General features: G+C 41.2%; 1 protein-coding gene across 1 annotated transcript; it reads right to left on the bottom strand.

Annotated features, from left to right (window-relative positions):
* Positions 1-5,176: 5,176 nt before the first annotated feature.
* On the bottom strand, positions 5,177-12,635 carry LOC128839099 (protein-lysine methyltransferase METTL21E-like). The gene is made up of 5 exons (XM_054031829.1): positions 12,548-12,635; positions 11,686-11,922; positions 9,627-9,784; positions 7,930-8,047; positions 5,177-6,976 (listed from the first exon to the last, which is right to left on the bottom strand). Exons 1-5 carry the CDS (start codon positions 12,633-12,635, stop codon positions 6,573-6,575), a joined length of 1,005 nt encoding a protein of 334 aa, XP_053887804.1. The 3' UTR covers positions 5,177-6,572.
* Between the last annotated feature and the right edge of the window lie 895 nt (positions 12,636-13,530).

Here is a 13,530-nt window from a genome sequence, read left to right as displayed (position 1 = left end):
CTTTAATTTCCTTATTAAAAGGAAATTGCTACTGAAGCCTTCCACACCAAGATTTTATCTGTAGTGTTCTCCTAATGAGTTTTGCATGGATTCATGCTTTTAAAAAATTATAGACAGTATACAATTAACCTGGCTGCAATTATTTCCTTGTTTTTCCTCTGTCTGTTCTCTCCTTTTTTCTGGTGAAGCATGAAATCCCTACCGGAAAGTGCAATTATCTGTATAATATTTACCTCAGAGGTTTCCAACCAACAGCCCCTTACAATAAGCCAGAATGAGCACATAAACCTTTGCTAACTTATACATGAGTGTGACAGCCGATCCTCTTAGAATCTCATTGTCAGGGTTCTGAAAGCTCTGCCAATGGTAGAGCTGGCGGCTTGGTAAAGAGAATTCTAATTTTCCTTTTGAGGTATTGCTGAGATCAGTAAAAGAAGTCATGAACCATGTTTTGAAAGCATAGAGAGTATTCCCTATGAGCAAGAAATCTGTTCACCAGCCCAGAGCGGGTAACCATAACAAGAACGCTAATGCTACCATGAGCGGATTTGCTGTCTTTATCCAGAAGCCAGCCTCCAGCATTTTCTCTGGTCTCTTATTCCACTGCCACACCACAGGATCTGAGAATGTAACAGCCATGGTATACTCCTGAGTGATACCTGTGGCTATTCAATTTGCCTCACAGGTGAGCTGCAGCTTGAGTTAATGGAACCCCTTTTTGCTCCCCCAAAAGCCTAGGAAGAACATGAGTATAGTCAGGAGCACAAAGGACAGATTGGAAGTCTGTAGTATCAAAGACTCCTATACCGATTTGCTGCCTCTGGAAAAATCAGTGTAATTATTAACCTGCCTGAGAATAATACACAAATTGCTCGATGCAACTGGAGAGGTCTAGCTTATCACTCTCCTTTGAGTCTCTGAAATGTTCTCACTGTCAGCAACCCTAGAGTGGTGTTGACTTTGACCATCATAAGTAGAGCACAGTTCTCTTACGTGCTTCTCCATATCCCCTTTTAATTCCTCGCAGAGGTGCAGAATGGAGGTAGTCAAACCTGTATATCTCAGAAGTCTTCTGAAACTAAGTCATAAAACTTCACTGTGGCCTATAGATCCTATTTTCAGGGTGTAGTCTGGGCCCATTTGTATAAAATGGGAAGTTTAAATGCATGACGCTTTCTTCCTGACCCCCCTAGATCCTCACACGTTTATCTGGTTTCTCTCCCCTTTGAAAAAAAAAAAAAAAAAAAAAAACCAACAACCCAGACTTGAAAAATAACTTAAATCATAACAATAATGTAACTCCTGCTCTACTGCATGTGAACTCCAACAACAGTAGGGCACAAGGAATCAAGAGCTGTCATTTTTGTGGTTTGAGGTACGCACGCTCACTCAGGAGATCTGGGTTCAGTTCCTAGCTCTGCCACAGACTTCCCGTGTGTCCTTGGGCAAGTCACTTAATCTGTGCCTCACAACCTGCTCATATGTAAAATGGGAATAATAATGCTTCCCTACCTCACAGAGGTATTGTGAAGATAAATCCATTATGACTTTAATGTGTTAAGATGCAACAGTGATGTCTTGCCTGGACACATCTCTCTTCCTTTTCTAAACTATCTGAGGTCACTCCATGGTTGCTACCACTGTAGCACTGATGGCCATGACCAGGCCAAGATTCCCATAATTGTGGAGGCATTCCTGAGGGCCTGAGAAATCTCCCAAAAGCCTGCATCTCAGGACAAAAATTTGAGGATAGGAAAGTCTATGTCTGACTCTTGTGTTATCCATGGTACCTGTAAAAAGCCACCTCTTCCTAAAGACCCCTTGCTCTCTGTACCTCAGGTTAACCCAAATGTTTATAAAGATCATCAGGCCCCCTCCAACTTACTCATTTACATTCTTCAGCCTACAGTCAGTGACAGTCAATATGTCTCCAGCTTCTCCGCAGTATAAAGAGAGGTTGATGAGACCATGCAATGCAACTTGAGTGAGTGCTGTTAACCTTATACTGACTAATAGAGGTGCAAAATCTGGTACAAGCTATTTGCTACCCAGCGACCATGTGCGCCGAGGTGCAATTATTTGAAAATTTCTTGGCAGTTGTATTCTTTAGGCCACACCTCTCCACTATATTGGTGCTGTCAAAAGAACTACACCCCAGTTGAACTCTTTGAAATGCTCAGCAGCATTTCCTCTTGCACCTATTAGAGACAAAAGCCTGATCTAGTTGCATGAACATGGAAAATGTAGGGTAATAATTTAGACACACAACCTCATTGTATGACAGTAAGAGAAAAATATTCAATATGAGCATATGGAAACCCTATACGGATGAGGAAATTTGTTACTTTAATGTTTAATAGTGAAAAGTAAAAAATTGTAAATAGAACTCTCTAGACACTATGATACGCAATGAATGGAAGAACATTGTTGTAATGTTTGTATAAATACTAGATAAAATTAAACTTTAATGTGTTTCATCCGTTTAAGATTCAAATGCAAGATATTTGAGGCAAGGAAATTCTAACAAATGTGGTCACATTACTTTACAGATATTGTTCGTGAAATAATTGTTAGATTAGCACATAAAGAACATAAAGTAAAATTATGTGGAAAACCGGCTAACTGTTCTATACAGTACCTCCCAATTTGGATAGCCTTCTCCTCATAGCCAACATAATCTCACTACAGCCTTTGTAGCAATTCCTCACAGTTAGGGCTTTCACTTATAAAAAATTGTTCGACTTCATTGCTTTCTCCTCCTTCAAAACAACTACCAATTGTAGCTATCAAAGATCTTTAGACTAGAGTGTACAGTTATGTGCAATGCAAATACACCAGTACTTTAGCAAGCCAACAACTAGCATGGGCATTAGATTCTCTTTTTCAAAGAGGAACAAAAAACAAACTCTGTGTAAGTAATTTTAAAAAATATAGTTCGTTGGGAACTTGCCTTGGGAAGCTATAACCATACTTGACATTATTGTGGGAGGACTATTACTGAAGAAAAGAAATAATTTCTCTATGCAAATGCAGTATATGACCTCCAACCTCACATTGGTAATGGTTAATTCACTGATAGTCATAACAGAGGACCAAAGGTCACAGACACAATAGAACAGATAACCACTAAAGCATTCCCAGGAAGTTTCATACAACTTTGCTAAACAGAGGTGTGAGAAAACAGAGTAACGTTAATAAACAGTTCACCTTATGGACCCAATCCTGTTGACTTCAAAGGGACTCCAGTATGTGGACAGCCTGAAGAACTGGGCCTTAGCTGAAGAACTAATCAGTATAACAGCCACTGAAAAGCAGCTGCATTTTATTGCTTCTTTGTAACACAGAAGGTTTCTGTTTTCTTCTTTCAGACAACCAGCCATATTTCCCTGACATATTTTGGAGTTCATTTCCCCTTTTAAAGAACTTTCCAGTTTTGGGTTTGGCCTTGTTAATTATATGTTAATAGCCAGCACTATTCATATATCTATTACGTGTTCCTATGTACAAATGACCTTCAGGGTGCCAGGTTCACAGCCATAAACTCCTGTGATTCAGGGAATCTAGAAATGGCAGAGGGACTCTACTTTCTTTAAAAAAAATTGTATCCCTTTTTTCCTTGTGCAGAGTTTTGGAAACAAAAACTGATCCACTAAGGTGGAAAGTTTGTCATTGATTTTTTTCCTAAAAATTCTCAATTATTAATTTTCATCCCCACCTAACATCCAGTGCTGGCTTTTGCCATATCTGCCACCAGATTTTAAAAAAGGGGGAGACAAGATCATGGTCCATTGTCTCTACATTTCCCATCCCACTTGGGTTGTGCTGGAAGCCACGGATAACTCTAGGATCACCACAAGGTCCCTCCTCACTGCCTCCTGCAGCTGAGCTGGCCCCGCTGTCCAGAGCCACTGTGCTCCCTAACCACTGGGAGAATGAAAGCTCAATAGTCTGAGAAGCAGCGTAGCCTAGTGGACCAAGTGCAGGACTGAGAACAAGGGATCCTTGCATTCAAATGCATGTTTTGTCACTCGTTGGTCTTAGACAAGTTGCTTCATTTTTCCACTTTATTTTTTTCCAGTTTGACCCTGGAGTTGTGATGTTTAATGCATTTTGTAAATCAGCATAAACAAGTGCTACAATTCACACAAATGCACAAAGAAAGGCCCCCACCTAACACAGCCTATCAGCCCCTAAGACCGCAGGTTATTTGAACAATTGTCCTTGACAAAACTTTTTTAAATTATGGTAACTCTATGCGTGGACCCCAGCACAAGCAGCTGGGTTTGCCTTTCTGCATAGTAGGCTGGAATTGACCTGAAGATCTCATACTTACTTATTAAGTGACTCAGGAAATGTAGTAATATCCAAAGAATTCATATAAACCTCCCTAAAACAAAATTCTCTGGTCAGTTCCAAGCAAAGTTGTGTGGTCATCAGAAATCTATTACAATTAAAGATCAATTATTTTGTGGGAGTGAAATTACCCAGGGTACGATCTTGACTGATGGACAGCTGTGTCCCCTCAATTCTCCACCCTGGTTTAGATAAAACAAGTTTAATTAGCTACAGAAAGATAGATTTTAAGTGATTACAAGTAATGAGGCATAAGAGTCAGAGTTGGTTACAACAAAATAAAAGGTAAAACACATTAATATCTAACTTAACAAGCTAAATGAATTCAAAGCAAAGGTCTCTCTCACCACATGTTTGAACAGTCTTACTGTCTGGATTTCAGTTGGCCAGGATTCTTCCACCTAACCCCCTCCCCAGTTCAGTGTTACTTTCCTTGTCTTTCAGGTGTTGTTGATGTCATGGGTAGAGAGAAAGGGAGGAGTATTTTGAGGCATCTGTTCCCCTTTCTTATGGTTCTCTTTTATTTTAAAAATTATCTCCAGCTGAGGTTCAGGGGACAGAATGTCTGAGGAGATGGGAACCTCCAGCTATTTGCCAAGATGTAAATTTCTTACTCACACCCTTTTTCTTATCAAAGAATGGCAGCCTAACCAGGTGATAGTCCATGTGATTTTGTTGACACCTGGCTGAGGCGTCAGTTTGCCTTTTGTCTTTGGGGAACTGGTTTGTGCCTGCTTTTACAGAGTTGGAATATGTCTCAATCTCATACAGAGTAAGCACTCTGGCGGGCCGGGCCAGTTTGTTTACCTGCTGCGTCCACAGGTTCGGCTGATCGCAGCTCCCACTGGCCATGGTTCACTGCTCCAGGCCAATGGGGGCTGCGGGAAGCGGTGGCCAGCACATCCCTCGGCCGGCCCCCCTCCCCCATTGGCCTGGAGCAGCAAACCACGGCCAGTGGGAGCTGCGATCGGCTGAAACTGCAGACGCAGCAGGTAAACAAACTGGCCCGGCCCGCCAGGGTGCTTACCCTGGTGAGCTGTGTGCCAGAGGTTGCCGATCCCTGCAGTAGAGTCTTATAACTTTACATACAATGTTGCCACACACAGTTTACCAGGACAATAATGATCAGTAAATTATGAATTTTCAAATGATACCTCACATGGCATACTTTGTACAAAATGCATTATAGTTTTGTAAAAAGGTGAACACAGGGATACAGACAGACAGTCACAGCAGGCCTATCCAAAGATACTAAGCAACTTTTTCTATGATTTGCCCATAATTAAGCATGAAAATTAAGTCATTTTGGTCTCAAGCTACCACAATGAGGCAGTGATGTAAAACATTTTCATGAGGGCAATTGTTCATATTGTTGTGCTTTCAGAGCTAGAGGTCCACAGTTGTCTATTTTGAGAGGGGCAAAGCTCCAAAGATTTGAGAATTTTTTTTTTTTAAAGGGAATTGGTAGTATGCTGCACTATCCTTACACAAGACCATTTGTTAAAGTTTACAACTTGCCCCAAGGCTGTGAGGCTCATAATCACCATGCATAAGAGAAGGCAAAGGGTGGTGGTGGGAAGGGACTTTCTTCTGAAGGGGACAGAGGCATCCATCTGCTGCCCTGACATCCCAAAAGGCATGCTGCCTGCATGGAGCTCACATCTGAGATGTCACAGAAAGCTTGCCATGGAACTATTCACTACAGTATATATTTCCGTACTCTGTCCAGTCTGGTTTATTGTCCTGTGGGAGTTATTAAAAGAACGCGACTTTGAACAGCATGGGTAGCAGTGTGGAAACAGAGTGCAATTTGATACCACAATTTTTAATTTTAAATAGATTATAATCTTATGTTGTGTGTAGTCATCTGATCTTCTCAGGCACTATTATAAGCTGCAATGGAAAGTTGTTGGCAGCAATACTACAGCACTGTGGATATATGATCCGCATAACTTGTGAAAAATATTAGTGTTGCACAGTTTAGCACCTAAAGTTCAGAAAATGCCAACGATATGTTCCCCTGACATGTACCAGTAGATGAAAATTTAATTTAGGATATCTTTTCAAGCATGTAAGAAGTTTTACATTTTGTTTATGACAGGACATTGATTTAACCCTAAAAAGCACCATAATCTACAGGTGTCATCAAGCATTAACATGGAACCTGTGAAGAAACTCAAACTCCACACACACACACTTTCTAATACTCAAGTTGGAAATCACGTCATCTTCTTGCCTCTTCTCATTGCCTTATACAATGCTATGTTTAAACTGGGGAAATTGGAAATTACCTCCAGGTCAAACAATTCCTGAAATCTGCCCATAAATTGGTTTTTTGTGTCCAGCCTGAATCTCATGGCCCAGAGAATAACAGTGTTGTCCTGACACAAGTGATGGAAGGTAAGAAGCAGCTCCTCCAGGAAGGGATGGTAGTACACAACATCAGCAGCCATGATGTAGTCAAACTGACACAAAGACTTGGGAAAGTTCTTCTCTAAATCAACTCCCCAGGAGAGTTCTTTAACCTGGGGCTGATGCTTACATTTCATTTTGGTATTTTTGAGAATATTGTACTGAAGGTTTCCTAGTACTTCAGGCAGATCTGTGGCAGTCACATGTGCACCTATGACAAAAAACAACAACCAAGGATTAACCCTTGAAGAATTAAGAAGTAATCTGTACACAAAACCTACTGCAAAAACAATTGCTTTTCCAGGTCTCTCCCATATACATGTACAATATACCTGTAAAAAAACCTCCTGTGCGTTCCATTACACTAGAAAAGTATATTAGGTTTTCACACCAAAAATATCATTAAAATATGGTCCTGCTCTGCAAGATCAAAATGATATCCTGGGAATCCACCTTTATGGGGTCTTTATATCAAATCTGCTTGATATACAAGTCAAAAGATGGGGGGAGGGGTTTCTAACTATAACCCTGCAAAGTCAGCCTGGGATCTGAGAATCCCCTGGATTCTTTTCTTCTCATACAGTAATAAAAGACACTGCAAGCTAAATTGTGTCCTTGGTTACATTGCGGTGGTTAGTGATTCCAGTTACTGTTGGTAAAGAACAGGCTGTCAGGAAAGAAGACAGAATGGACAATGTCGGGACAGCAAGCTCAAGGATACGTTTCTGAAAGAACAGGTTACAGAATTGGAAAACAGAAGTGATTTGGGAAACCAGGAAGGGGTTATTTAATAGTCAGAAGATAAACTGCTCTTGTGAGAGGTTGTGTCTGAATCCAGCCTCTTCTATATCTCTTTGACCTCCTGGTCTAGTAAGAACCCTAGTTCTCACAGCACCTAATTTCTGTCCTCCGTTTAATACTGGATGGCAGCCACATCTACTGTACCCTCCCACAAGGCATTCTAAAATGAGGGCAAGTAATTTTATGGAGATAAAAGCAAAACTGGCTTCCAAGTTGGCTGAAAACCCCAAAGGATTCAGTGTTTCTTCCTCGGTTTTCAACAACATTTTAGAGGAACTCAACAACTTACTATATGCTCCAATAGTCATCAATATTCATCTTAATGAAGTTTCCAAACCCAGCAAAGCAACAGCCAGCACTTACCAAGTAAAGTGGCTACTATGGAGACCAGCCCTGTTCCCGCTCCAATTTCAATTACACTTTTATCAACCAGGCTGTATTGTTTAGCATTTGTTTCCAAAAAGTGACATAGAACAAGAGCCTGCCGGGGGAAACAAGAACATATTGAACAAAGCAAAACAAAAAGAAATACCACTCTGTGCACACATGAAATCCATAGCTATATGAGCACTGACCTTTCTGCATATGAATTACAAGAAAAAATAGCTTTTTTAAAAAGTCAAGATTTTATGTAATTTATTTCACATCTATTTAAGCTGAATAAGTCCAACTGCACAGTAATAAGGCACATTTTTATCTTGGCTCTCTCTTGCAATAAAAGATCATCCTTTACCCATTACCTGACGCAGAGATTATATATTTTGCCTCCAACAGCGCCTTCTGCTGCCTAATTTCTGGAACAGCATTATTTTTCCAATCACAGCTATCTGAATAATACCACCTTGCACTTAAATAGCTCCTTCCATTCCAGATTCTCAAAACACTTCACAAACATCATGCATGTTTGCCCAACATCTCCCCACCTCCCTGTGTGAGATAAAGAAGTACTGTCATCCCCGTTGTGAGGGGGCATGAGGAGCCTGAAGCACAGATTGCTGAAGTGACTTCCCCAACCTCACAGCACAAACTTGCAGTAGGGCTGGGAACACAACCCACGTCTCCTGACTCCTGTGTCTGTGCCTCAAATGCAAGTAACAATGAGAATAATGGGAGCATAGTCGTTTATCAGAATGAAGAGGAGATATTTCGTCAGGACCAGGTGAACCAACCCAGAAACAATTGCTGGCAGACTGAGATTTACTTCACCCCCCAGCAGAGGGAGGGGAAGCAGTGATTCTGAATCTCCATGTTTCTGTGAGTTATCTGTTGGACCATGAATACCCTTTAACATAACGGTTTTGGGGTATGGTTCCCATGTGTGTTGCTGGGATTTTTCAAAAGACAATATTTCAGTGGTTCTTACATCCTTATTGAAAATTTTCTCTCAAGACCTACATTAGTTTCTGTTTACTATGTTGATTCCTAGTCTATGGGAGCTGGAGGGGGTGGGGGAAGAGATCACATTTGTAGACTGCCTTGGACATGCATAGATTAACACAAAACTGATGTATATGTATTCCAAAGAAGCTTCCTTCTGAAGACAGGTTTGGGCAGAAATTAAAAACTATTTCCAAGTTCCGGTAAATGTCAGATGACAACTTTGGGTAGAAAATTCCTGGGTACCCATGAAAAACAGATGTAATGGTTGCCAGCTATTCTGGTCTCCTTGCAAGAGTAATCACTTTTAGGAAGGCCACTTTTTAAGTGGTCCAAGATAGAACAAAATAGTTCTTTCCCTTGTTTCACTTGTAGCAGGTTCAGAAGGAAATATATCTCATTTTTCAGTTTTTGTGCTTTCAGCAACTTTTGGGACAATGCCCCCCATTGTCCTGAGGGACTAGGGAGCCCTGTGCATCAGCAAGTTCATGATTAATTCTGTGGATGTGTGGACAGCTCCCACTTGCACAGCTCTAACATAAAAGATTTGTGGGTTGCAAAGAGGAGACAATGATGAACATTTCCCTTGGTTTTACAGGACTGAACAACAAATATGCAAAACAATTTAAAGGGCTAGAGTTTTTAGGGGGGAAAAAACCAATAATATTGCATAAATATTGTACCGATGGCCAGACTACTGCCCCATAACATTCGGTGGCTTCTATAATTTTTATCTCATGGCCAGCAAAATGAAAACCTTCCCAGGGTCTGTTAGTTACAACAGCAGGAGAAAAACGCCTTCTCATGATTTCTGCAACTGTCTGTTCATCTTCATTATTACCTGGAAGTAAAATGATAAAGATCATATAAGTTAAAGAATGTTGTAACAAAATTGTGACATGAGAAGCAGAATTGACTGATCATGAAGATACGGGTTTACACAGACAGGCAGCTCTCTAGCTTCCAATCTGGCTTATGCCTGATAGTGGAAATGCCTTTTACAATAAATTGTTTGGTATGATACGGTCCTACTCTCTGTGGTAATACTACTACTAACAACAACCTCAACATAGGAGGAGTCTCCTGGAATATAATTCAAAACTATTTATACAGATCACATAATGCATCTCTTCTCCTTGTTGCTGATGCAGCTGCATACAGAAAATATAAAGAAAACAGTGAGAAAAGTGACAGTAGCTTATTAATTTAAACACCACAATAGGAAGTATTTTCAATTGCTGCTGTTATGCTCTTTACTCACACATAGTTTTGTTTGTGTATTTTTCATTTATTATTTCCTATGCCTTTTTATGGGTTCTAAGAGTGCTATTCTCTTTGACAATGTACAAAAAGAGTCAAAATACCAACCTGAATCAACAAGGAATACTTGTGGCACCTTAGAGACTAAAATTTATTTGAGCATAAGCTTGCATGTGCTAAAACCCACTTATAGACTCAGACTTTAAGGTCAGAAGGGACCATTATGATCATCTAGTCTGACCTCCTGCACAACACAGGCCACAGAATCTCACCCACCCACTCCTGTAAAAACCCCTAACCTATACCTGAGATATTGAAGTCCTCAAATCGTGGTTTAAAAGCCTCAAGATGCAGAGAATCCTCCAGCAAGTGACCCGTGCCCCACACTGCAGAGGAAGGCGAAAAACCTCCAGGGCCAATCTGCCCTGGAGGAAAATTCCTTCCCGACCCCAAATATGGCAATCAGTTAAACCCTGAGCATGTGGGCAAGACTCACCAGCCAGCATCCAGGAAAGAATTCTCTGTAGTAACTCAGATCCCACCCCATCTAACATCCCATCACAGACCATTGGGCATATTTACCTGCTAATAATCAAAGATCAATTAATTGCCAAAATTAGGCTATCCCATCATACCATCCCCTCCATAAACGTCTCAAGCTTAGTCTTGAAGCCAGCTATGTCTTTTGCCCCCACTACTCCCCTTGGAAGGCTGTTCATATGCTCAAATAAATTTTGTTAGTCTTTGGCCTGGTCTACACTATGAGTTTAATTCGAATTTAGCAGCGTTAAACCCTGCACCCGTCCACACAACGAAGCCATTTCTTTCGAAATAAAGGGCTCTTAAAATCGATTTCTGTACTCCTCCCCGACGAGCGGAGTAGCGCCAAAATCAATATTGTCATTTCAAATTAGGGTTAGTGTGGCCGCAATTCGATGGTATTCGCCTCCGGGAGCTATCCCACAGTGCACCATTGTGAATAATCTGGACAGCAATCTGAACTCGGATGCACTGGCCAGGTAGACAGGAAAAGCCCCACGAACATTTGAATTTAATTTCCTGTTTGCCCAGCACAGGAGAGCATAGGTGACCACAGAGAGCTCATCAGCACAGGTAACCATCCAGGCTGATAATCAAAAAAGAGCACCAACATGGACCGTACGGGAGGTACTGGATCTGATCGCTATATGGGGAGAGGATTCAGTGCTAGCAGAACTTTGTTCAAAAAGACGAAATGAAAAAATCTCCAAGGGCATGATGGAGAGAGGCCACAATGGGGACTCAGAGCAGTGCCTCGTGAAAAGTCAAGGAGCTCAGACAAGCCTATCAGAAAACAAAGGAGGCAAACGGTCGCTCCGGGTCACAGCCGCAGACATGCCGCTTCTACGCTGAGCTGCTTGCAATTCTGAAATCTGCCCATAAATTGGTTTTTTGTGTCCAGCCTGAATCTCATGGCCCAGAGAATAACAGTGTTGTCCTGACACAAGTGATGGAAGGTAAGAAGCAGCTCCTCCAGGAAGGGATGGTAGTACACAACATCAGCAGCCATGATGTAGTCAAACTGACACAAAGACTTGGGAAAGTTCTTCTCTAAATCAACTCCCCAGGAGAGTTCTTTAACCTGGGGCTGATGCTTACATTTCATTTTGGTATTTTTGAGAATATTGTACTGAAGGTTTCCTAGTACTTCAGGCAGATCTGTGGCAGTCACATGTGCACCTATGACAAAAAACAACAACCAAGGATTAACCCTTGAAGAATTAAGAAGTAATCTGTACACAAAACCTACTGCAAAAACAATTGCTTTTCCAGGTCTCTCCCATATACATGTACAATATACCTGTAAAAAAACCTCCTGTGCGTTCCATTACACTAGAAAAGTATATTAGGTTTTCACACCAAAAATATCATTAAAATATGGTCCTGCTCTGCAAGATCAAAATGATATCCTGGGAATCCACCTTTATGGGGTCTTTATATCAAATCTGCTTGATATACAAGTCAAAAGATGGGGGGAGGGGTTTCTAACTATAACCCTGCAAAGTCAGCCTGGGATCTGAGAATCCCCTGGATTCTTTTCTTCTCATACAGTAATAAAAGACACTGCAAGCTAAATTGTGTCCTTGGTTACATTGCGGTGGTTAGTGATTCCAGTTACTGTTGGTAAAGAACAGGCTTCCATTCCAGATTCTCAAAACACTTCACAAACATCATGCATGTTTGCCCAACATCTCCCCACCTCCCTGTGTGAGATAAAGAAGTACTGTCATCCCCGTTGTGAGGGGGCATGAGGAGCCTGAAGCACAGATTGCTGAAGTGACTTCCCCAACCTCACAGCACAAACTTGCAGTAGGGCTGGGAACACAACCCACGTCTCCTGACTCCTGTGTCTGTGCCTCAAATGCAAGTAACAATGAGAATAATGGGAGCATAGTCGTTTATCAGAATGAAGAGGAGATATTTCGTCAGGACCAGGTGAACCAACCCAGAAACAATTGCTGGCAGACTGAGATTTACTTCACCCCCCAGCAGAGGGAGGGGAAGCAGTGATTCTGAATCTCCATGTTTCTGTGAGTTATCTGTTGGACCATGAATACCCTTTAACATAACGGTTTTGGGGTATGGTTCCCATGTGTGTTGCTGGGATTTTTCAAAAGACAATATTTCAGTGGTTCTTACATCCTTATTGAAAATTTTCTCTCAAGACCTACATTAGTTTCTGTTTACTATGTTGATTCCTAGTCTATGGGAGCTGGAGGGGGTGGGGGAAGAGATCACATTTGTAGACTGCCTTGGACATGCATAGATTAACACAAAACTGATGTATATGTATTCCAAAGAAGCTTCCTTCTGAAGACAGGTTTGGGCAGAAATTAAAAACTATTTCCAAGTTCCGGTAAATGTCAGATGACAACTTTGGGTAGAAAATTCCTGGGTACCCATGAAAAACAGATGTAATGGTTGCCAGCTATTCTGGTCTCCTTGCAAGAGTAATCACTTTTAGGAAGGCCACTTTTTAAGTGGTCCAAGATAGAACAAAATAGTTCTTTCCCTTGTTTCACTTGTAGCAGGTTCAGAAGGAAATATATCTCATTTTTCAGTTTTTGTGCTTTCAGCAACTTTTGGGACAATGCCCCCCATTGTCCTGAGGGACTAGGGAGCCCTGTGCATCAGCAAGTTCATGATTAATTCTGTGGATGTGTGGACAGCTCCCACTTGCACAGCTCTAACATAAAAGATTTGTGGGTTGCAAAGAGGAGACAATGATGAACATTTCCCTTGGTTTTACAGGACTGAACAACAAATATGCAAAACAATTTAAAGGGC

The sequence above is a fragment of the Malaclemys terrapin genome, chromosome 1 (genome assembly GCF_027887155.1).
Source record: "Malaclemys terrapin pileata isolate rMalTer1 chromosome 1, rMalTer1.hap1, whole genome shotgun sequence".
Taxonomy (NCBI): domain Eukaryota; kingdom Metazoa; phylum Chordata; order Testudines; family Emydidae; genus Malaclemys; species Malaclemys terrapin.
Note: the sequence above shows the minus strand (reverse complement) of the source record. Positions and strands in the feature narration are given on the sequence as shown.

Excerpts from the sequence above, each read along its gene's own strand:
- LOC128839099 (XM_054031829.1), bottom strand. The coding sequence starts at position 12,635 with ATGCTCCCATTATTCTCATTGTTACTTGCATTTGAGGCACAGACACAG. Across the intron at positions 9,785-11,685 it reads TCTTACCTTCCATCACTTGT|GTAATAATGAAGATGAACAG; the intron begins GTCAGGACAACA and ends TTTTACTTCCAG. Across the intron at positions 8,048-9,626 it reads GGGCAGTAGTCTGGCCATCG|GCTCTTGTTCTATGTCACTT; the intron begins GTACAATATTTA and ends TTCCCCCGGCAG.